Source organism: Myxine glutinosa, chromosome 7 (genome assembly GCF_964187855.1).
Source record: "Myxine glutinosa chromosome 7, kmMyxGlut1.1, whole genome shotgun sequence".
Taxonomy (NCBI): domain Eukaryota; kingdom Metazoa; phylum Chordata; class Myxini; order Myxiniformes; family Myxinidae; genus Myxine; species Myxine glutinosa.
Genome location: NC_136267.1, coordinates 85,517,080 through 85,539,768, shown reverse-complemented (window position 1 = coordinate 85,539,768; position 22,689 = coordinate 85,517,080). Strand labels below are relative to the sequence as shown.

The 22,689-nt window shown below is 48.4% G+C and overlaps 1 protein-coding gene across 1 annotated transcript in view; it reads left to right on the top strand.

The window, feature by feature from the left end:
* Positions 1-22,689, top strand: part of TSPEAR (thrombospondin type laminin G domain and EAR repeats) — an 80,993-nt gene that overhangs the window by 35,071 nt on the left and 23,233 nt on the right. The window contains exons 4-7 of the mRNA XM_068121544.2: positions 5,693-5,928; positions 6,094-6,184; positions 21,269-21,416; positions 22,010-22,138. Of these exons, the coding sequence (XP_067977645.2) occupies positions 5,693-5,928; positions 6,094-6,184; positions 21,269-21,416; positions 22,010-22,138 (604 nt within the window). The remainder of the gene's footprint in view (positions 1-5,692; positions 5,929-6,093; positions 6,185-21,268; positions 21,417-22,009; positions 22,139-22,689) is intronic.

The following is a 22,689-nucleotide window of genomic DNA, read 5'->3' as shown; positions in this document are numbered from 1 at the left end:
CATTAATTTGTATTCAGACCAGATCACTCTACTCTGTACATGCTGCTTCTGCTGTCTCAACAATGGATGGAGGTCCTCAATGTCAAACAGGAAATTAGAGCCGTCTCCCTTGACATATCACGTGCCTTGGATAAGGTCTGGCACCCCGATCTGCTCATCAAACTCTCCTCCTATGGTATCCATAGAAATCTCCATGCATGGCTTGCGGATTTCCTCTCTGGTCGTAGTCAACATATGGCCCTAAATGGATTTCTCTCATCGCCCCTTCCTGTTCAGGCTGGAGTTCCCCAAGGCAGTGTTCTGGGTCCTGTGCTTTTTCTGGTCTTCATCAATGATCTATCCAACTCTGAAAAAATCCTCTCTACCTCTTTGCTGATGATACCACTTTCGGCTGCTCCATACCTCATCCCTCAGATCCTCACTCTCTGCAGACCTGGACAAAATCACAGACTGGTAAAACAAGTGGAACATGTCTTTCAATCCTGACAAATCTCACACTCTCACTATGTCTCTCCGAAAAGACCATCTGGACAACCCTCCCATCTACTTTCTCAATAATCCTCTCCAATAAGTTCTGTCACTCAAGCTCTTGGGTCTCACAATCTACCATGATCTTTCCTGGGAAAGCTACATTTGCAAGGTGGCCTCTAAAATCGCCGACTGCGCATCCTCCGTCGTGCGAAGTCCTTCCTTGGCACACCTCAGCTCCTCACCACATACAAGGCTTTCATCCGCAGCTGAATGGAACACTGCTCTCCCCTCTGGGCTGGTGCTCCTGCCTTACACCTAGCTCGGCTTCACGATGTTGAAACCAAAGCTTTCAGAATCATTGGAATCACCCGTGATGAAGCTAACTCTGAGGGCCTTACACTCACTCGCCGCAGGTAGGTTGGTGGTCTTTCTGTCTTCTACCGACTCCTCTCTGGCCTAGCCCCCCCCCCCCCCAGCCCTGTCTGTGCTCTGTCCCCCAAATACTCCTGCAAGTCGCACAAGATCTGCCAGCAACCCTCTTCTGGTGAAACTGCCAAAATCAAGACTCTCTGCTCGCCTTCACTCTTTCATTCCTCTTTTCTCCCGCCTCTGGAACAAACTCCTTCACTCTTTTCAATCCCACTCCTCCCTTCAGGTCTTTAAAACAGCTGTTCACCACCATCTCTTATCTTCCCCCATCCAAAACCTTGATCTTTTCTACCCCCGTTAATTCAACCCAGATCCAGACATTTCTGAAATACCGACTTCTTTCCTGGAAGTCCAAGCAGTGTCCATGTGTTTTTTTTTGTTTTTTTACCTCTGCCACCCCCATCCCCCTTCCCACGCCTCCTCCCCCAAGCCCTCTCCCTCCCACAGATCTCCCGATGTCCCTGCTCTCAAATGTTGAACTTGTGTGCTTCCCACTTTCTCCCCATTTTGTCCCACGCTCCCTTTATTATGTCTCATGTGTTCGTTTGTTTTTTTTGTCATTAATGTTAGCTCTTACACGAACCTCGATGTTGCACACAAAAAAAGAAAAACTGCATTTTCTTTTACGACAACCTTTAAAATCGGTATTTTATTTCAAATGAATTATATACTTGAACACTGTAGAACACAAATCACCTTTTTGACACTTTCAAGAAGCTTTTGTCTAGCAGTAATTGGACAAAATATTACAGCATTTTACCTCATTTTGACTAATCAAATTTGCCGCACACAGACCCCGCCCATGTCTTTTTCCCCCCAAGACTGCACATTCTTGTACAATTATTGACTTGCCATAATCAGTAAGGTATTCTATGAACTCTTTAGTTAATATTGTAAAATAGTTTCCGGTTTAATCTCCAATTGAACAGGACATGCTCGCAGCCAATCCTCTCAGGAATTAGGAAAGATCTTGAGGGATCCAGATTGAGTGTGATATGGTAATTTATTTGTCATCCTCTTCTTCATGCAAGCCATCTCTTACAGTCCATCCCAATTACATTTTTCCCATCTTCTTTTTTTGCCTTCTCACCCATGGGGCCGCTCTTGGTTCTTGGGCACAACCTTTCCGCTGTGGTATTAATAGAAATAGGGGCAATACTCCTGGGTGCTCACGTGGTATAATAAAGCAGTATACTACACCGACTAAAGGTATTTTAAACAGTATCACTGTATTTTAAACCAATTTCAATGGTTGCTAAGAGACAGAGCAGCACGTAGAATCACAAGAATGTAATAAGGCTCGGAAAAAAAACAAATACCTATTTTGGGGAGCAACCCTCTTCCCCCACCTCCCTGCTTCCCATTTCCCCCTTCCCCCTCGTAGACACCCTCAGGGCCAGATTTTTTAAAATGTCGTGAACATTTAAATGTCATGTGATGATGGTTGTGGTCAATTTTCATAGAAATCATGTGTGTAGTTCTATTTTGGGGGGTTAAACCTGGACCCACTTTGACCCCCCAGTACACCCCCTAACACACCAAATTTTTTCATGCTGTGGACTAACTTATGTTCCAACATGCCAAATATTATTTTAGCAAAGTTTGGTCACAAAAAAGTGTTTACGGACGGACGGATGGACAAACTGATGACGCACCATCCCATAAGCTTCCCGGAACTACCGTCCAGGTGAGCCAAAAATAAAATCGATAATAATAAAAGGCTGTGTGTGTGTGTGTGTGTGTGTGTGTGTGTGTGTCTCCATAAATCCAAAATTATGAAAGCTAGCGGCCTCAAACGTTGCATGCATACTTCTCGATCTCCAATGGAGTGCACAAATGAAAACTGGGTGTATGGGTGCGTTTAAACACCATTTGAAGATCATTTACACTAAAATTTACACTAAAAATAGAAACAGGCTTACCTTTGGTCAGCCTGTGTTCAGCTCTGGGTCTTAATTCCGCCACTTTGTCCGCTCAGCTCAAATATGCCTCGCCTCAGAACAGGTCGGTTTCTGTACAAAAAAGTTTAATATTCATGAATGGTATTATACAGCTGATCTTCATACCCACGAATCGCTGCATTCCTCTATACATTGCAACGCTTAGAAACGCCAGTGGTCATTCTTTATTTAATTTCTGCTTACGTTTTACATTTAACATGCGATAAGCTCGATAATCTCTACACCTGAATTGAATTTACAAATTTTAACTCCGGGATTGACCTCAGCAGCTGTTCCGACTCCGAAAGCAAGTGTTCATTTGTCCAATTTGGGCATTGTTTGACACTCCAGGCATCTCAACCGTTTTGTTGGAGATTCTTACTTGAGTGTTTAAGCTGCTTGGTGAGCGCTCTACAAGCAGCTTGGTAATGGAACACCCCGCTGTTCACCATTCTCTTACCTTTCATTCTCTTTATTTGTTTTTTTACTTTGATGATAACTTTGATTATTACACATGACTTTTGACATTCAACTTTGAGTGCTATTTTTAGTCCATGAGGTTCGGGCCGGTTTTACCCATTTCCTGATTCAAAGTGTGGATTGTACCATTACAAAAAGGGGGAGTAATTGATTGTACCATTAAACAAAAAGGGGGTGCTTATAAAACCTCAATGCTGCACTATACCACAGTATTATTTACAAATTAATAATTGCATATGCCCCTGGGGTGCTAGGAGGCAGGGGAAGGAAAGGTGTGGGAGGAGAAGGGTTGGGGGTGGGAGGACCTTCCCTCTACTCATGCTGCCTTCACTTCCCTTCTCCTTATGCTGCCTTCACTTCTCCTCACGCTGCCTTCACTTCCCTTCTCCTTACACTGCCTTCACTTCTCCTCACGCTGCCTTCACTTCCCTTCTCCTTACACTGCCTTCACCTCTCCTCACGCTGCCTTCACTTCCCTTCTCCTTACGCTGCCTTCACTTCCCGTCTCCTTACACTGCCTTCACTTCTCCTCACGCTGCCTTCCCCCCTTCGACCCCCCCTTACATACACACCTTCCTTTATACCCTCCTACACACATCCCTTACATACACACCCTTAATTACAAACATTTACAATCCCCTACACATTCTTACACTCTCCTACGCACATGTACAAACACCCTTCCCTACATACTACCCTAAAATTCCAAAGAATGGATCTGCAAAGGGAATTGCATGTCCATGACTATTGCCCCGCAATTTGATTTCCTGCTTGAACAGTGTTGTGCTTGTTTACTCACCACACACACACACACACACAAATCTGGTTGGTTGTGCTTGTTTACTCACCACACACACACATATCTGGTTGGTTGTGCTTGTTCACTCACCACACACACACACATATCTGGTTGGTTGTGCTTGTTCACTCACCACACACACACATATCTGGTTGGTTGTGCTTGTTCACTCACCACACACACACATATCTGGTTGGTTGTGCTTGTTCACTCACCACACACACACATATCTGGTTGGTTGTGCTTGTTCACTCACCACACACACACATATCTGGTTGGTTGTGCTTGTTCACTCACCACACACACACATATCTGGTTGGTTGTGCTTGTTCACTCACCACACACACACATATCTGGTTGGTTGTGCTTGTTCACTCACCACACACACACAAATCTGGTTGGTTGTGCTTGTTTACTCACCACACACACACATATCTGGTTGGTTGTGCTTGTTCACTCACCACACACACACACATATCTGGTTGGTTGTGCCTGTTCACTCACCACACACACACACATATCTGGTTGGTTGTGCTTGTTCACTCACCACACACACACATATCTGGTTGGTTGTGCTTGTTCACTCACCACACACACACATATCTGGTTGGTTGTGCTTGTTCACTCACCACACACACACATATCTGGTTGGTTGTGCTTGTTCACTCACCACACACACACATATCTGGTTGGTTGTGCTTGTTCACTCACCACACACACACATATCTGGTTGGTTGTGCTTGTTCACTCACCATACACACACAAATCTGGTTGGTTGTGCTTGTTCACTCACCACACACACACATATCTGGTTGGTTGTGCTTGTTCACTCACCACACACACACATATCTGGTTGGTTGTGCTTGTTCACTCACCACACACACACACATATCTGGTTGGTTGTGCTTGTTCACTCACCACACACACACATATCTGGTTGGTTGTGCTTGTTCACTCACCACACACACACATATCCGGTTGGTTGTGCTTGTTCACTCACCACACACACACACATCTGGTTGGTTGTGCTTGTTCACTCACCACACACACACACATCTGGTTGGTTGTGCTTGTTCACTCACCACACACACACATATCCGGTTGGTTGTGCTTGTTCACTCACCACACACACACATATCTGGTTGGTTGTGCTTGTTCACTCACCACACACACACACATCTGGTTGGTTGTGCTTGTTCACTCACCACACACACACATATCTGGTTGGTTGTGCTTGTTCACTCACCACACACACACATATCTGGTTGGTTGTGCTTGTTCACTCACCATACACACACAAATCTGGTTGGTTGTGCTTGTTCACTCACCACACACACACATATCTGGTTGGTTGTGCTTGTTCACTCACCACACACACACACATCTGGTTGGTTGTGCTTGTTCACTCACCACACACACACATATCTGGTTGGTTGTGCTTGTTCACTCACCACACACACACATATCTGGTTGGTTGTGCTTGTTCACTCACCACACACACACATATCTGGTTGGTTGTGCTTGTTCACTCACCACACACACACACACACAAATCTGGTTGGTTGTGCCACAGAAATGGGAGACCATCCTGGCGATTGAGCACCCTAACAGCGGCAATGTCCGGTTTGCCATCCACGTGACCCGCACCACCTTGCTGTTCGAGTTTTCTCCATCGGACAGACGTGGAACCTGGAATGAGCGAGTCCGCTTTCACAACCACATGTTTAACTTCCAATGGCGGACGCTCATCCTGAGTGTCACTCTCAACCACGTGACCCTGACCACGGACTGTGGAGCCACCATGTCGAGGTGTGCTCTGTTCCGTGTACTCGGCGACGCTCTGCTCCCGTTTGGCTCTTTTATGATAATTTTAAACAAAACAACAGTTATTTTATATTGGAGAAGGAAATGTTAGTTTTGAGTTATATATGGTTTGTTTCGAGTCACTACCATCATTTTTTTCACCTGATCCAGGACCCTGAAGACCCCTTTCCCCGCTGAGCTGAGCACCAGCAGTACCACGGTGCATGTCGGAAACCGTGGCCGGCGTAAAGGAACCTTCACGGTGAGAGGTGTGAGTGGAGGTGAGTGATGCTGCTTGAGGGCGAGTGAAATCGATTGGGGTTGTTAGTGAAGATGATTGAGGTTTATAGGTGGGGTTGATTGGGGGTGAGTCAGGGTGACATTAATGGGGGTGAATGAGGTTGATTGGGGTGAATGAGGTTGATTGGGGTTGTTAGTGAAGATGATTGAGGTTTATAGGTGGGGTTGATTGGGGGTGAGTCAGGGTGAGATTAATGGGGGTGAATGAGGTTGATTGGGGTGAATGAGGTTGATTGGGGTTGTTAGTGAAGATGATTGAGGTTTATAGGTGGGGTTGTAGCGGCTGCCGCTGGGTGTTCACAATCGCCTTGCACCTATCAAGGACGCGGAGCGATCACCATGCCGGGCTCGTCCAGGACGCCCGGGCAGGCCCGCGCTCAACTTGCCAGGCCTCGGTCGGGACGCCCGGGCATGCCCGGGCATGCCCGGGCAGGCTCGCCCTCAACTTGCCAGGCCGCAGCCAGGACGCTGGGCCACGCCCCCCTGGCGCCGGGCCTGGGCAAACCCCCTGGGTTAATAGATATATATTGCTGACCGATAAACGGGTTTTCAGAGTGCCTGAGTGTTTGATTTCAATAAAGCAACTCAGATGAATTCCAGCTTTTTGTCGCGTCCATTCTTCCAATCGACGTGGGAGCCCCAGCTCCTTCATTGGTGACCTATCGACATGGACACGGCAGTCGCCCTTAAACTGCCTACCTTCTGGGAGGCTCACGCGGCGGTTTGGTTCGCACAGGCGGAGTCCCTGTTCGCCCTGCGAGGCATCACGGCCGACGACACCCGCTTCCACCATGTGGTAGCTGCGCTCGGGTCGGCTACCGCGGCCCGCGCCCTGAGCCTCCTCGAAAGCCCGCCAGCCGCTGACAAATACGGCGCGATTAAGAAGCTTCTCCTCGATGCTTTCGCCCTCCCATCGGCGGAACGCGCACGGCGCCTGCTCGAACTGCCTGAGCTCGGCGACACGCGCCCTTCCGAGCGAATGGACTACATGCTTTCACTGCTCGGCGAGCACTCTCCGGCATTCCTGTTCCGGGAGCTGTTCCTCCGTCAGCTGCCTAACCCGGTACGCCTCGCCCTGGCAAGCACGACGATCACAGATCCCCGGGCCCTTGCCAGAGAAGCCGACAAGATCTCCGCTGCAGGACGGCGCATCGCAGCGGCGACATGGGACCCACCGCCGTCCGACGCAACAACCATGGCGCCCGAGCACCCGGCACGGTCGACGGCCGAACTGCCGACGCAATTGGCGGCCGCTCTACCGTGCCGACCACCTCCAGCACGACGACCGAGGCCTCCACCCGACCAAGCGTGGTGTTACTATCATGCCAGGTTCGGACAAAAGGCCCGGACATGCCGACCCCCGTGCACCTTCGGCAGGCCGGGAAACGGCCGGGCCGGCGTTCATTACCAGCCATGAGCGCCGGCCACACGGGCAACTTACTGTTCATCACGGATAAAGCGTCCGGACGGCGCTTCCTGTGCGACACCGGCGCCCAACTGAGCGTCATACCCGCCTCTGACCAGGACAGGCAATCCGCGGTTTGCGGCCCCTCCTTGGTTGCGGCCAACGGATCGACTATCCGCACCTTCGGCCCGCGCAACGTCACCCTCTGCTTCGGCGGCCAACGCTTTGCTTGGACGTTTGTAACCGCCAACGTGCCCATGGCTCTGCTAGGCGCTGACTTCCTCTGCGCACACGGACTGCTGGTGGACGTCCAACGGCGTCGTTTAATCAACGCTGAAACCTTCAGCTCCCTGGTATGCACATTGAGCAGCTCCGCGCCGACCGAGCTGGCATGCACCGTCCTGGCGGCGAACGAGTTTGCTCGCCTGCTCACGGAGTTCCCGGCCCTCACGCGGCCGACGTTTTCGGCCGTCGCAGTACGGCATGGGATCGAGCACCGCATACCAACCACGGGCCCGCCGGTCTACGCCAGGGCCCGCCGCCTCGACCCAGCCAAGCTCGCCGTAGCGAAGGCCGAATTCGACGCGTTGGAGCACCTCGGCATCGTGCGGCGCTCCGATAGCGCGTGGGCCTCGCCACTGCACATCGTGCCAAAGCCGGGGGGTGGATGGCGCCCGTGTGGCGACTACCGCCGTCTCAATGACGCTACCACCCCCGACAGGTACCCGATCCCGCATATCCAAGACTTCTCCGCCCGTCTGGCGGGACGGGTCATTTTTTCGAAAATTGATCTCATACGGGGATATCACCAGGTACCTGTCAGGGCGGCCGACGTCCCTAAAACGGCAGTCATCACGCCGTTCGGCTTATTCGAATTCTTGCGGATGCCGTTTGGTCTCAAGAACGCGGCTCAGGCGTTCCAGCGCTTGATGGACGGCGTGCTGCGTGACCTGCCGTTCCTTTTCGTTTACCTGGACGACATCCTCGTCGCCAGCACGTCCCGGGCCGAGCACCTCCTCCACCTCCGAACACTGTTCGGGCGCCTCAGCGAGCACGGCCTCATCGTCAACCCGGCCAAATGCCACTTCGGCACGACGGCCGTTGATTTTTTGGGCCACCACATCACCAAGAACGGGGCCGTGCCGCTGCCAACCAAGGTCGAGGCCATCACCACGTTCCCGCGTCCCCGCACCATAAAGGCCCTGCAGGAATTCCTGGGAATGGTGAATTTTTATCACCGCTTCGTGCCCCGCGCTGCTCAACTCATGCGGCCCCTCTACGAAGCCCTCCGGGGCAAGCCGGCCAAGCACGACATCGCCTGGTCCGCAGCAATGGATGCGGCCTTCCAACGCTCAAAGCGGGCCCTCGCCGACGCAACACTGCTCGCTCACCCGGTGCTCAACGCTCCCATCGCCCTCACCACGGATGCCTCCGACTACGCGGTGGGCGCCGTACATGAGCAATGGGTGAACGGGGTTTGGCAGCCACTCGCTTTTTTCAGCCGGCAGCTCCGGCCGAACGAGCTCAAATACAGCACGTTTGACCGGGAGCTCCTCGGTCTACACCTGGCCGTCCGCCATTTCCGCCACCTCCTGGAGGGCCGACCTTTCACGGCGTTCGTCGACCACAAGCCGTTGGTTTACGCCATGGCCAAGGTCACGGAGCCATGGTCGGCCCGCCAACAGCGCCACCTCTCCGCCGTGTCGGAGTTTACCACGGACATCCGGCACGTCGCCGGCAAAAACAACGCCGTGGCCGACTGTCTTTCCCGGGCCTGCGCGAACGCGGTCCACCTGGGCGTGGATTTTGCGCTTATGGCGGCGGACCAAACCACCGACACCACGGTGCAAGCCCTCCGGGCGGCGGACACGGGCCTCCGCCTGGCCGACATCCCCTGCGCGGACACTGTCCTGCTCTGCGACGTCTCCCAAGGCCAGCCTCGCCCCATCGTGCCCGTCACCTGGCAACGCCGCATCTTCGCCTCTCTCCACGGCCTTTCCCACCCGGGCCGGAAAGCTTCCCAGAAGCTGGTGTCGGCGCGTTTCATCTGGCACGGCCTTCGTCGGGACGTCCGCGATTGGACCAGCACCTGCACGGCCTGCCAACGTGCCAAGGTCCACCGACACACCCAGGCCCCGCTGGCACCTTTCACCGTGCCCGAACGACGTTTCGACCACGTCAACGTGGATCTGGTGGGCCCCCTCCCCCCGTCACGGGGGTTCACACACCTGCTCAACATGGTGGACAGGACCACCAGGTGGCCGGAGGCCGTTCCCCTCGTCTCCACCACCACCGCCGACGTGGCGCAGGCTTTCATCGCCACCTGGGTCGCCCGCTTCGGCGCACCGGCGGACATCTCGTCAGACCGCGGACCACAGTTCACCTCCGAGCTGTGGGGCGCGGTCGCCCGCAACCTGGGGGTCAAGCTCCACCGTACTACGGCCTACCACCCCCAAGCAAACGGGTTGTGCGAGCGATTCCACCGCTCCATGAAGGCCGCGCTCATGGCCGGCCTTCAAGACGGCGGTTGGGCCGACCGGCTGCCGTGGGTCCTTTTGGGCCTTCGCACGGCCCCCAAGGAGGACCTCCAGGCATCCACCGCCGAGCTTGTCTATGGCCAGGTGCTACGCGTCCCGGGCTAATTCGTGCCCGACGCTACCAGTCCCTGGTCCGCAGCTCACCAGCGCTCGGACCTCCAGGAGGCCGCCCGACGGTTTGCCCCCGTGCCAACATCCCACCACGGTGACCCCCAGTCCTACGTCCCCCCAGCACTCCGCACAGCGGAGTATGTTTTTGTGCGTCACGACGCACATCGGTGGCCACTCCAGCCGCCGTACGACGGGCCCTTCCGGGTGCTGCGACGGGACGACAAGTCGTTCGTCATCGACATCGGCGGCAGGTCGGACCGGATTGCAGTGGACCGCCTCAAGCCGGCGCACGTGGACGTCGACCACCCACCACGGGTGGCCCTTCCGCCGCGGCGAGGCCGCCCCCCATCCACGGTGCCCCCCACTCGACCGCCCACCACCTCACCGGACCCCCTCCCACGACCCGCCAGGGGTCGCTTCGGCCGGGTCATCAGGACCCCCCTCAAATTGACCCTGCCGGTGCAAGTCGATTCTGGGGGGACGTGTGTAGCGGCTGCCGCTGGGTGTTCACAATCGCCTTGCACCTATCAAGGACGCGGAGCGATCACCATGCCGGGCTCGTCCAGGACGCCCGGGCAGGCCCGCGCTCAACTTGCCAGGCCTCGGTCGGGACGCTGGGCCACGCCCCCTGGCGCCGGGCCTGGGCAAACCCCCTGGGTTAATAGATATATATTGCTGACCGATAAACGGGTTTTCAGAGTGCCTGAGTGTTTGATTTCAATAAAGCAACTCAGATGAATTCCAGCTTTTTGTCGCGTCCATTCTTCCGATCGACGTGGGAGCCCCAGCTCCTTCAGGGTTGATTGGGGGTGAGTCAGGGTGAGATTAATGGGGGTGAATGAGGTTGATTGGGGTGAATGAGGTTGATTGGGGTGAATGAGGTTGATTGGGGTTGTTAGTGAAGATGATTGAGGTTTATAGGTGGGGTTGATTGGGGGTGAGTCAGGGTGAGATTAATGGGGGTGAATGAGGTTGATTGGGGTTGTTAGTGAAGATGTTTGAGGTTTATAGGTGGGGTTGATTGGGGGTGAGTCAGGGTGACATTAATATGGGTGAATGAGGTTGATTGGGGTGAATGAGGTTGATTGGGGTTGTTAGTGAAGATGATTGAGGTTTATAGGTGGGGTTGATTGGGGGTGAGTCAGGGTGAGATTAATGGGGGTGAGTGAGGTTGATTGGGGTGAATGAGGTTGATTGGGGTTGTTAGTGAAGATGATTGAGGTTTATAGGTGGGGTTGATTGGGGGTGAGTCAGGGTGAGATTAATGGGGGTGAATGAGGTTGATTAGGGTGAATGAGGTTGATTGGGGTGAATGAGGTTGATTAGGGTGAATGAGGTTGATTAGGGTGAATGAGGTTGATTAGGGTGAATGAGGTTGATTGGGGTGAATGAGGTTGATTAGGGTGAATGAGGTTGATTAGGGTGAATGAGGTTGATTGGGGTGAATGAGGTTGATTGGGGTGAATGAGGTTGATTGGGGTTGTTATTGAAGATGATTGAGGTTTATAGGTGGGGTTGATTGGGGGTGAGTCAGGGTGACATTAATATGGGTGAATGAGGTTGATTGGGGTGAATGAGGTTGATTGGGGTGAATGACGTTGATTGGGGTTGTTAGTGAAGTTGATTGAGGTTTATAGGTGGGGTTGATTGGGGGTGAGTCAGGGTGAGATTAATGGGGGTGAATGAGGTTGATTAGGGTGAATGAGGTTGATTGGGGTTGTTAGTGAAGATGATTGAGGTTTATAGGTGGGGTTGATTGGGGGTGAGTCAGGGTGAGATTAATGGGGGTGAATGAGGTTGATTGGGGTGAATGAGGTTGATTGGGGTTGTTAGTGAAGATGATTGAGGTTTATAGGTGGGGTTGATTGGGGGTGAATCAGGGTGAGATTAATGGGGGTGAATGAGGTTGATTGGGGTGAATGAGGTTGATTGGGGTGAATGAGGTTGATTGGGGTTGTTAGTGAAGATGATTGAGGTTTATAGGTGGGGTTGATTGGGGGTGAGTCAGGGTGAGATTAATGGGGGTGAGTGAGGTTGATTGGGGTGAATGAGGTTAATTGGGGTTGTTAGTGAAGATGATTGAGGTTTATAGGTGGGGTTGATTGGGGGTGAGTCAGGGTGAGATTAATGGGGGTAAATGAGGTTGATTGGGGTGAATGAGGTTGATTGGGGTTGTTAGTGAAGATGATTGAGGTTTATAGGTGGGGTTGATTGGGGGTGAGTCAGGTTGAGATTAATGGGGGTGAGTGAGGTTGATTGGGGTGAATGAGGTTGATTGGGGTTGTTAGTGAAGATGATTGAGGTTTATAGGTGGGGTTGATTGGGGGTGAGTCATGGTGAGATTAATGGGGGTGAATGAGGTTGATTGGGGTGAATGAGGTTGATTGGGGTGAATGAGGTTGATTGGGGTTGTTAGTGAAGATGATTGAGGTTTATAGGTGGGGTTGATTGGGGGTGAGTCAGGGTGACATTAATATGGGTGAATGAAGTTGATTGGGGTGAATGAGGTTGATTGGGGTTGTTAGTGAAGATGATTGAGGTTTATAGGTGGGGTTGATTGGGGGTGAGTCAGGGTGACATTAATATAGGTGAATGAGGTTGATTGGGGTGAATGAGGTTGATTGGGGTGAATGAGGTTGATTGGGGTGAATGAGGTTGATTGCGGTTAATGAGGTTGATTGGGGTTGTTAGTGAAGATGATTGAGGTTTATAGGTGGGGTTGATTGGGGGTGAGTCAGGGTGAGATTAATGGGGGTGAGTGAGGTTGATTGGGGTGAATGAGGTTGATTGGGGTTGTTAGTGAAGATGATTGAGGTTTATAGGTGGGGTTGATTGGGGATGAGTCAGGGTGAGATTAATGGGGGTGAATGAGGTTGATTAGGGTGAATGAGGTTGATTGGGGTGAATGAGGTTGATTAGGGTGAATGAGGTTGATTAGGGTGAATGAGGTTGTTTAGGGTGAATGAGGTTGATTGGGGTAAATGAGGTTGATTAGGGTGAATGAGGTTGATTAGGGTGAATGAGGTTGATTGGGGTGAATGAGGTTGATTGGGGTGAATGAGGTTGATTGGGGTTGTTAGTGAAGATGATTGAGGTTTATAGGTGGGGTTGATTGGGGGTGAGTCAGGGTGAGATTAATGGGGGTGAATGAGGTTGATTGGGGTGAATGAGGTTGATTGGGGTTGTTAGTGAAGATGATTGAGGTTTATAGGTGGGGTTGATTGGGGGTGAATCAGGGTGAGATTAATGGGGGTGAATGAGGTTGATTGGGGTGAATGAGGTTGATTGGGGTGAATGAGGTTGATTGGGGTTGTTAGTGAAGATGATTGAGGTTTATAGGTGGGGTTGATTGGGGGTGAGTCAGGGTGAGATTAATGGGGGTGAGTGAGGTTGATTGGGGTGAATGAGGTTGATTGGGGTTGTTAGTGAAGATGATTGAGGTTTATAGGTGGGGTTGATTGGGGGTGAGTCAGGGTGAGATTAATGGGGGTAAATGAGGTTGATTGGGGTGAATGAGGTTGATTGGGGTTGTTAGTGAAGATGATTGAGGTTTATAGGTGGGGTTGATTGGGGGTGAGTCAGGTTGAGATTAATGGGGGTGAGTGAGGTTGATTGGGGTGAATGAGGTTGATTGGGGTTGTTAGTGAAGATGATTGAGGTTTATAGGTGGGGTTGATTGGGGGTGAGTCATGGTGAGATTAATGGGGGTGAATGAGGTTGATTGGGGTGAATGAGGTTGATTGGGGTGAATGAGGTTGATTGGGGTTGTTAGTGAAGATGATTGAGGTTTATAGGTGGGGTTGATTGGGGGTGAGTCAGGGTGACATTAATATGGGTGAATGAAGTTGATTGGGGTGAATGAGGTTGATTGGGGTTGTTAGTGAAGATGATTGAGGTTTATAGGTGGGGTTGATTGGGGGTGAGTCAGGGTGACATTAATATAGGTGAATGAGGTTGATTGGGGTGAATGAGGTTGATTGGGGTGAATGAGGTTGATTGGGGTGAATGAGGTTGATTGCGGTTAATGAGGTTGATTGGGGTTGTTAGTGAAGATGATTGAGGTTTATAGGTGGGGTTGATTGGGGGTGAGTCAGGGTGAGATTAATGGGGGTGAGTGAGGTTGATTGGGGTGAATGAGGTTGATTGGGGTTGTTAGTGAAGATGATTGAGGTTTATAGGTGGGGTTGATTGGGGATGAGTCAGGGTGAGATTAATGGGGGTGAATGAGGTTGATTAGGGTGAATGAGGTTGATGAGGGTGAATGAGGTTGTTTAGGGTGAATGAGGTTGATTGGGGTAAATGAGGTTGATTAGGGTGAATGAGGTTGATTAGGGTGAATGAGGTTGATTGGGGTGAATGAGGTTGATTGGGGTGAATGAGGTTGATTGGGGTTGTTATTGAAGATGATTGAGGTTTATTGGTGGGGTTGATTGGGGGTGAGTCAGGGTGACATTAATATGGGTGAATGAGGTTGATTGGGGTGAATGAGGTTGATTGGGGTGAATGAGGTTTATTGGGGTTGTTAGTGAAGTTGATTGAGGTTTATAGGTGGGTTTGATTGGGGGTGAGTCAGGGTGAGATTAATGGGAGTGAATGAGGTTGATTAGGGTGAATGAGGTTGATTGGGGTTGTTAGTGAAGATGATTGAGGTTTATAGGTGGGGTTGATTGGGGGTGAGTCAGGGTGAGATTAATGGGGGTGAATGAGGTTGATTGGGGTGAATGAGGTTGATTGGGGTTGTTAGTGAAGATGATTGAGGTTTATAGGTGGGGTTGATTGGGGGTGAATCAGGGTGAGATTAATGGGGGTGAATGAGGTTGATTGGGGTGAATGAGGTTGATTGGGGTGAATGAGGTTGATTGGGGTTGTTAGTGAAGATGATTGAGGTTTATAGGTGGGGTTGATTGGGGGTGAGTCAGGGTGAGATTAATGGGGGTGAGTGAGGTTGATTGGGGTGAATGAGGTTGATTGGGGTTGTTAGTGAAGATGATTGAGGTTTATAGGTGGGGTTGATTGGGGGTGAGTCAGGGTGAGATTAATGGGGGTAAATGAGGTTGATTGGGGTGAATGAGGTTGATTGGGGTTGTTAGTGAAGATGATTGAGGTTTATAGGTGGGGTTGATTGGGGGTGAGTCAGGTTGAGATTAATGGGGGTGAGTGAGGTTGATTGGGGTGAATGACGTTGATTGGGGTTGTTAGTGAAGATGATTGAGGTTTATAGGTGGGGTTGATTGGGGGTGAGTCAGGGTGAGATTAATGGGGGTGAATGAGGTTGATTGGGGTGAATGAGGTTGATTGGGGTGAATGAGGTTGATTGGGGTTGTTAGTGAAGATGATTGAGGTTTATAGGTGGGGTTGATTGGGGGTGAGTCAGGGTGACATTAATATGGGTGAATGAAGTTGATTGGGGTGAATGAGGTTGATTGGGGTTGTTAGTGAAGATGATTGAGGTTTATAGGTGGGGTTGATTGGGGGTGAGTCAGGGTGACATTAATATAGGTGAATGAGGTTGATTGGGGTGAATGAGGTTGATTGGGGTGAATGAGGTTGATTGGGGTGAATGAGGTTGATTGCGGTTAATGAGGTTGATTGGGGTTGTTAGTGAAGATGATTGAGGTTTATAGGTGGGGTTGATTGGGGGTGAGTCAGGGTGAGATTAATGGGTGTGAGTGAGGTTGATTGGGGTGAATGAGGTTGATTGGGGTTGTTAGTGAAGATGATTGAGGTTTATAGGTGGGTTTGATTGGGGGTGAGTCAGGGTGAGATTAATGGGGGTGAGTGAGATTGATTGGGGTGAATGAGGTTGATTGGGGTTGTTAGTGAAGATGATTGAGGTTTATAGGTGGGGTTGATTGGGGGTGAGTCAGGGTGAGATTAATGGGGGTGATTGAAGTTGACTGGGGTGGAATTAAGCTGAGTGTTGAGAGTGAGGATATGTGCATGTCTATTCAAGAGCAGAGAGTGTGTGTGTGTGTTTGTGTTTGTGTGTGTGTGCTTGTATTTTGGTGTGTTTATGTGTGTGTGTTTGTGTCTGTGTGTGTGTTTTCACCCCTTTCTGTTTGTCTGTACGTTTGTTACTTGCAAAATGGAAGATTTTTCAATTATATTGGTCGGTTGTGTTTGTTATTCTGTCTGTTTGTTTGTTTGTCTGTTTGTTACTTGGCAATTTTTAATTTTTTTTTTTTCGCAAGTATGTTGATCACGCCGGGTTGTGTGTGTGTGTGTGTGTGTGTGTGTGTGTGTGTGTGTGTGTGTGTGTGTGTGTGTGTGTGTGTGTGTGTGTGTGTGTGTGTTAGTCTGTCCACTCACTTATACTTGCCTACAGGTCACAATTTGAAACCGATCGTCACAAAACTTCACCAAATGGTAGAGTTTGTGGTCCGACAAAATCCTATATATGTTTGGGGTCAAAAGGTCAAAAGATCAACATAGGCCAAAGGTCAACCACTTTTTTTCTAATTTATAAAATCCTCAATTTTCATCCGATTGACTTGAAATTTGAATAGGATATACATATCAGCGAACAGAATTCAACCACCAACTATTTTTGAGATCAGCGTAGGCCAAAAGGTCAACATAGGCTAAAGGTCAACCACTTTTTTTCAAATTTATAAAATCCTCAATTTTAATCTGATTGACTTGAAATTTGAATAGGATTTTCATTTCAGCTAACTGAATTCAACCACCAACTCTTTTTGAGATCAGCACAGGCCAAAAGGTCAACATAGGCCAAAGGTCAACAACAATTTCAAATTTCTAAAATCCTCAATTTTCATCCGATTCACTTGAAATTTGAATGGGATTTACATATCAGCGAACTGAATTCAACAACCATTTGTGAGGTCAAAAGGATACCATACTGAGTGCCATTCTGCTTTGTTCTCTTTTGCCAAGTGTCGCTCTATGAGTGATTTTTCATCTGTCGGTTTGTTTGTCACCAGCCTACAGGTCACAATTCGAAACCCATCGTCACGAAACTTCAACAAGATGTAGAGGTCGTCACAATTGAGAAGCCTATTTATGTTGAGGTCACAGGTCAAAGGTCATCACCTGGAGGTCAAATTTCTAAAATCGCCATTTTAAATCCGATTGACTTGAAAATTGAACAGTATTTGCATAGTGCTTCACTGAATTGGGAAACGTACTATTTTTGAGGTCAAAGGTCAACTCAAGGTCAAACTTCCAAAATCATCAATTTTCATCTGAAAAACCATCAATTTTCATCCGATTTAATTGAAAATTGAACAGCATTTGCACATTGAGTCACTGAATTAGGAACCCAACTATTGTTGAGGTCAAAACGTCAAAGGTCAATGCAAGGTGAAACTTCTAAAATCATCAGCTTTCATTCGAAAATCGTCACTTTTCATCCTATTAACCCGAGCATTGATCAAGATCGTCAATTTAAATCTGGATGAAATGGACAATTTGATGGATCAATGGCGTCCTTTTGGGGGGGAGCGGGTGGGGAGGGGGTGGATTTTGCAAGTATCGTGCTCTGCATGACGTCTTCTGGTTACTTGCCGGAAAAGATTCCAGCAAGTATGTTGATCGGTTGGTTTGTCTCTGTTTGTCTGTCTGTCTGTGCACAGCACTACGTCTACACCGTTGCACGTGGAATCCCCAAATTTTACACACATTTTTGTCTTGCCCTGGAATAGACTGTGCCCAATTGATGACGTCATCGGTCACGTGGTTCTGCCGCCATCTTGGAAAAACCGAAAAAATTTGCACCTCTATATCTCCGAAAGTGCTGAATAGAAAAAATTGAGAGATGGCTCATTGTAAAGAACTCTCCAGGGGGAATAAAATATGTTAATGATGATGTCATAGGTGCGTCCATTATGACGTCATAATTCGACAAGTACAAAACTTCATCCGATAAAGATGAAATTTCTTGAGCATAATCTAGGAATAAATTAGTTTAAATAATGATGACAAAATAGATGATAGTCAACAAATACCGATGACGTCATCAGTCACGTGGATCGGCCGCCATATTTGTCAAAAATGGCCGATAAAAAAGTATATTCCGGCAAGTCCTCGGTCTCTGACCGATTTTTCATTTGTTTGTTTGTTTGTGAACAAAATATCTCAAAAGGTTGTGGACGGATTCAGACGAAATTTGGCAGAGATGTGGCATATATGACAAGGAAGAAATGATTAGATTTTGGTTAATATCCGGATTCGGATCCGGCTACTAGAATTTTTAAAGTGATTCTTCACCATTGGGAGATAGGGCCAAAAACGATACGTAGCAGGATATCTTAAAAAGTTGTGGACGGATTTGGACGAAACATGGTGGACCGGTTGGGTGTCTGACAAGGTCAAATAGATTAGATTTTGGTGAAGATCTGAATATGGATTCGGATATGAGAATTATTTAATTTCTTAAGTGATTCTTCACCATTGGGAGATAGGGACAAAAACGATACATAACGGAATATCTCAAAAAGGTATGGATGGATTTGGACGAAACTTGTTGGAGAGGTTGTGTGTGTGACAAGGAAGAATCGATTCAATTTTGGTCAAGATCCGGATCCGGATCAAGCTGGTATAATTTTTAAAGTGATTCTTCACCATTGAATGATATGGCTGACCAGGCGTAGGTATGCTCTCTACTGAGTGTCGTTCTCGTTGTGTGTGTGTGTGTATGTGTGTGTGTGTGTGTGTGTGTGTGTGTGTGTGTGTGTGTGTGTGTGTGTGTGTGTGTGTGTGTGTGTGTGTGTGTGTGTGTGTGTGGTTGATTGATTGATTGATTGGGAGATGAGTCAGAATGAGTCAGGTCGATTGGATGTGAATGAGATAGACTTAGGGCGTGTGAAGGTGATGTTGATTGGGGATGAGTGAGGTTGATTGGGGATGAGTCAGGGTGAGTGCATGTCATTGATTTTGGGGTGAATGAGATTGATTGGTGGTAAGTGAATGTGAGTGTGAATCATTGGGGGTGAGTGAGATTGATTGGTGGTGAGTGTTAATCATTGGGGGTGAGTGAGATTGATTGGTGATGAGTGAATGTGAATCATTGGGGTTGAGTGTGCCTGATTTGGGGTCATTGAGATTGATGGGTGGTGAGTGAATGTGAGTGTGAATCATTGGGGGTGAGTGAAGTTAAGTAGAAGTAAATGCATGTAGATTTAGGTGGATGAAGCTAACTGAGAGTGAATGCAGGGAGTGAAGTCAACTGGGAGTCATCAAGGATTGGTGATGATATGGTTTCCCGGACAGTATTTTACCGACCCATCATATAGCAGATGTCTACGTATGGGATTCGTAGCTTTGTGATTCTGACCAAGTTTGACTTGAGCCTTTTGTAATTTGTCTTTTCAGTCCCACATAGGTTTCCACTAAGTCTTAGTCAACCTGCCTCGAGCTTCAGCCTTGCATTTGAACTGCTATTTGTATATTTATCATTTTCAGAGGAATCTTATCGTTCTCAGGGCAGCTTGCACAAAGTGTACATTGTTGTTATTACCCTGCGCTTGCGAAGCGAAAAGCGGGGTTAAGCAATCGGTATTATGTATGGATGGCATACGTACGTGTCTGCATTTTTAAAATTCATTTTCTCAGCAAGCGTTGGTCCGATTGACACAAAACCTTGCAGCATAGGAGCGCCTCCTCCTGTTTAATTTATAGTGATAATTATGACGTCATAGGTCACATGGTATAGACGCCATCTTGGAAAAGCTTTGCACCTCTGTATCTCTGAAACCGCTTCATGGAAAACATTGAAACATGGTTCATTGTCAAGTACTCCCCATGGGGAATAATATATGTTAATGATGATGTCATCGGGGCCTTCATTATGACGTCATAATTCGACAAGTACATGGTTTGATCCAATCAATATGATTTTTTTTTCTCTGCAACTATTAGTGCAATGGACATGAAATTTTCACCATTGGAGCGCCTCCTCCTGTAGAATGTTTTAATGATAATTCTGACGCCATAGGTTACGTGATACAGGTGCCATCTTGGAAAAACCGAAAAATGTTGCACTTCTATATCTCCGAAACTGCTCCTTGCAAAAAATCCATGCAAAAAAATGAAACGTGGCTCGTTGTAACAAAATCCGCATGGGGAATCAGTGTTGTTAACGATGACGTCATTGGTGCCTTAATTATGACGTCATAATTCGACAAGTACAATGCTTAGTCCGATCAGTTTAAATTTCTTTAGCGTGATCACTGCAACAATTATATTGGAGAATATAAATTTATGATGTCATCGCTCACGTGGTCTGGCAGCCATATTGGATCACAGAAAAAAAATCCTTTAAAAAAAATAGAAGAGTTGGCTCGCACCAAGTTGACCGCGTGGGTTAAGTATTCTATGAATACCATCTAGTTCTAACATGTATATTGTTGTTGTTATAATGTGTATGGTGTACATCATTGTTATTTTAAGGATGAGGAAGTGAAAAAGCCTTACGAGGCTCACCGTAGTGAAAGTACAACTCCAGGCGGCTTTTGGCCGAGAGAGACAGCTATTACTGGCCGTCAAATGCGCCCTACCAAAACTCTGCTGCCTTCCCAGCTAACACAACAACGTTGTGCCACCCTCCCTTCAAAGGTCGGCCCCCATGTAGTCGCCTGGGACTTAACCTCATCGAGGCGATGTTGGCTCGGCTATAGTTTTCGACGTTGGTCCAACGAAAGTGCTGACGTTGCTCCAACGTTGGCCCAACGGTGTTGTGTTAGTTGGGTTGGCTCTTGCCATTTTCTTGGAAGTGGACTATTTGGGACTTTGTAGAGTTGGCAGCGGTTGAGTGTTAGACCATTTACCGAGAGCTCAGCAAGATCGTCCGACACAGAGACGCGAGGAATCGCCCATAGACCGAGCAAGTGCGAACGCGTGTTGCTACTTGGTTGGAACTCGACGATACATCCATTCGGTACGTGAGGTTATGCTAGGAATACACACATACATGCTATTGCAGACAAGCGGAGAGGTAGTTGTCTGAGGCAGTGATTGGCACCTGTGCATGTTCCAGGGCCTGCTGAGACAGCTGGTGCTCCTGCCCGGTGCCGACGCAGTGCGCATCATCTGTCCGAGCGCAAACCCGGCAACCGCAGAGCTCCACGTCCCAAGTTCTCTACTCACCGCCGCACCACTCAGGCCTGGAGAAGATGGGCCATTTGGTAACACACTCTTTGTAGAAAAGGAAACCACATTTTCACACAAAGTGAATGAGTCAGTATTATTTTATGTGGTCCTAGTGGGTATAGCTCCGGTGGTGATAATTTCAAGGAACCGCTGGTGGTGATGACCCGCCATCAAATGTTTCTCATCAAAACTCTGATTTGTACTCATATCGTTTGTTACATTTGTGGGACAGTCACATAACAAATAAATGCTATACTGTGCACAAAAACAAAGACAGCAATGATTTTTTGCCTTTTTAATTGTTTTTGTTATATTTTACTTTTAAAATTGATAAAGTGTGTGTGTGTGTGTGTGTGTGTATGTGTGTGTATGTGTGTGTGTGTATGTGTGTCTGTGTGTGTGTGTGTGTGTGTGTATGTGTGTATGTGTGTGTGTATGTGTGTGTGTGTGTATATGTATGTGTGAGTGTATGTGTGAGTGTGTGTATGTATACGTATGTGTGTGTGAGTCCGCATACAGATCTACATAAAAATAGATCATTCATTCTCAGATCTGCAGTACTCTATATATACCGCAGTACGATTCTGCAGTTAAATGCTCAGTCTCTGCTTCCTCATGTCTCTCACAGAGAGGAAACTTCGCTTGACTCTTCGTGAAGAGGAATCATGCAAAATGGCATCTGCTGGCATCGTGTGGTTTGACTCCCATAGGAGGGTCATCCAGGTCTGCGATGGCAAAGCTTGGGTGTCCTTATATGGTACTATCACTTCCCTATTTAAACCTTCAAACAACACTAATAACTATCTTATATCCAGCCGTTTAGCAGGCCTGAAGACACACAACCTCACCAAGCTGTCAAGGTCTTGACCGGCCATTTCCTACTTAATGTTGTTGCAAAACAGCCTTCAATTTGCTTTATCCAATGGTAGCACGAGATGCAACAACATCTGCAGCTTGAATGAGAATGGTGCAATTAAACTAGTTTTCAAATTGTCTTTTATGAAGACAGGTGTCTTTCATAATCTCAGCTGACATTACTCAAATATCAGAGTGTGTGCAAACAGTGAATTTAACAATGAGCTTCTCGCTACTCTCACCTGCAGAATTCGACAGAATGTGCCACTTGTCATCGTGGCTCAGAAACCAAGCTATTATGTTTCCGCAATGAAGGCAGCACTGTTGCCGAATCGTTAGGCCTGACCCTATTTCTCCTTGACAAGTTATGATATAATTGTGCCTTTACGATAAAATAGAGCGACCTACTAACTAAACATCACCTGGATCTTGATTTCATATTTATTATCCGAG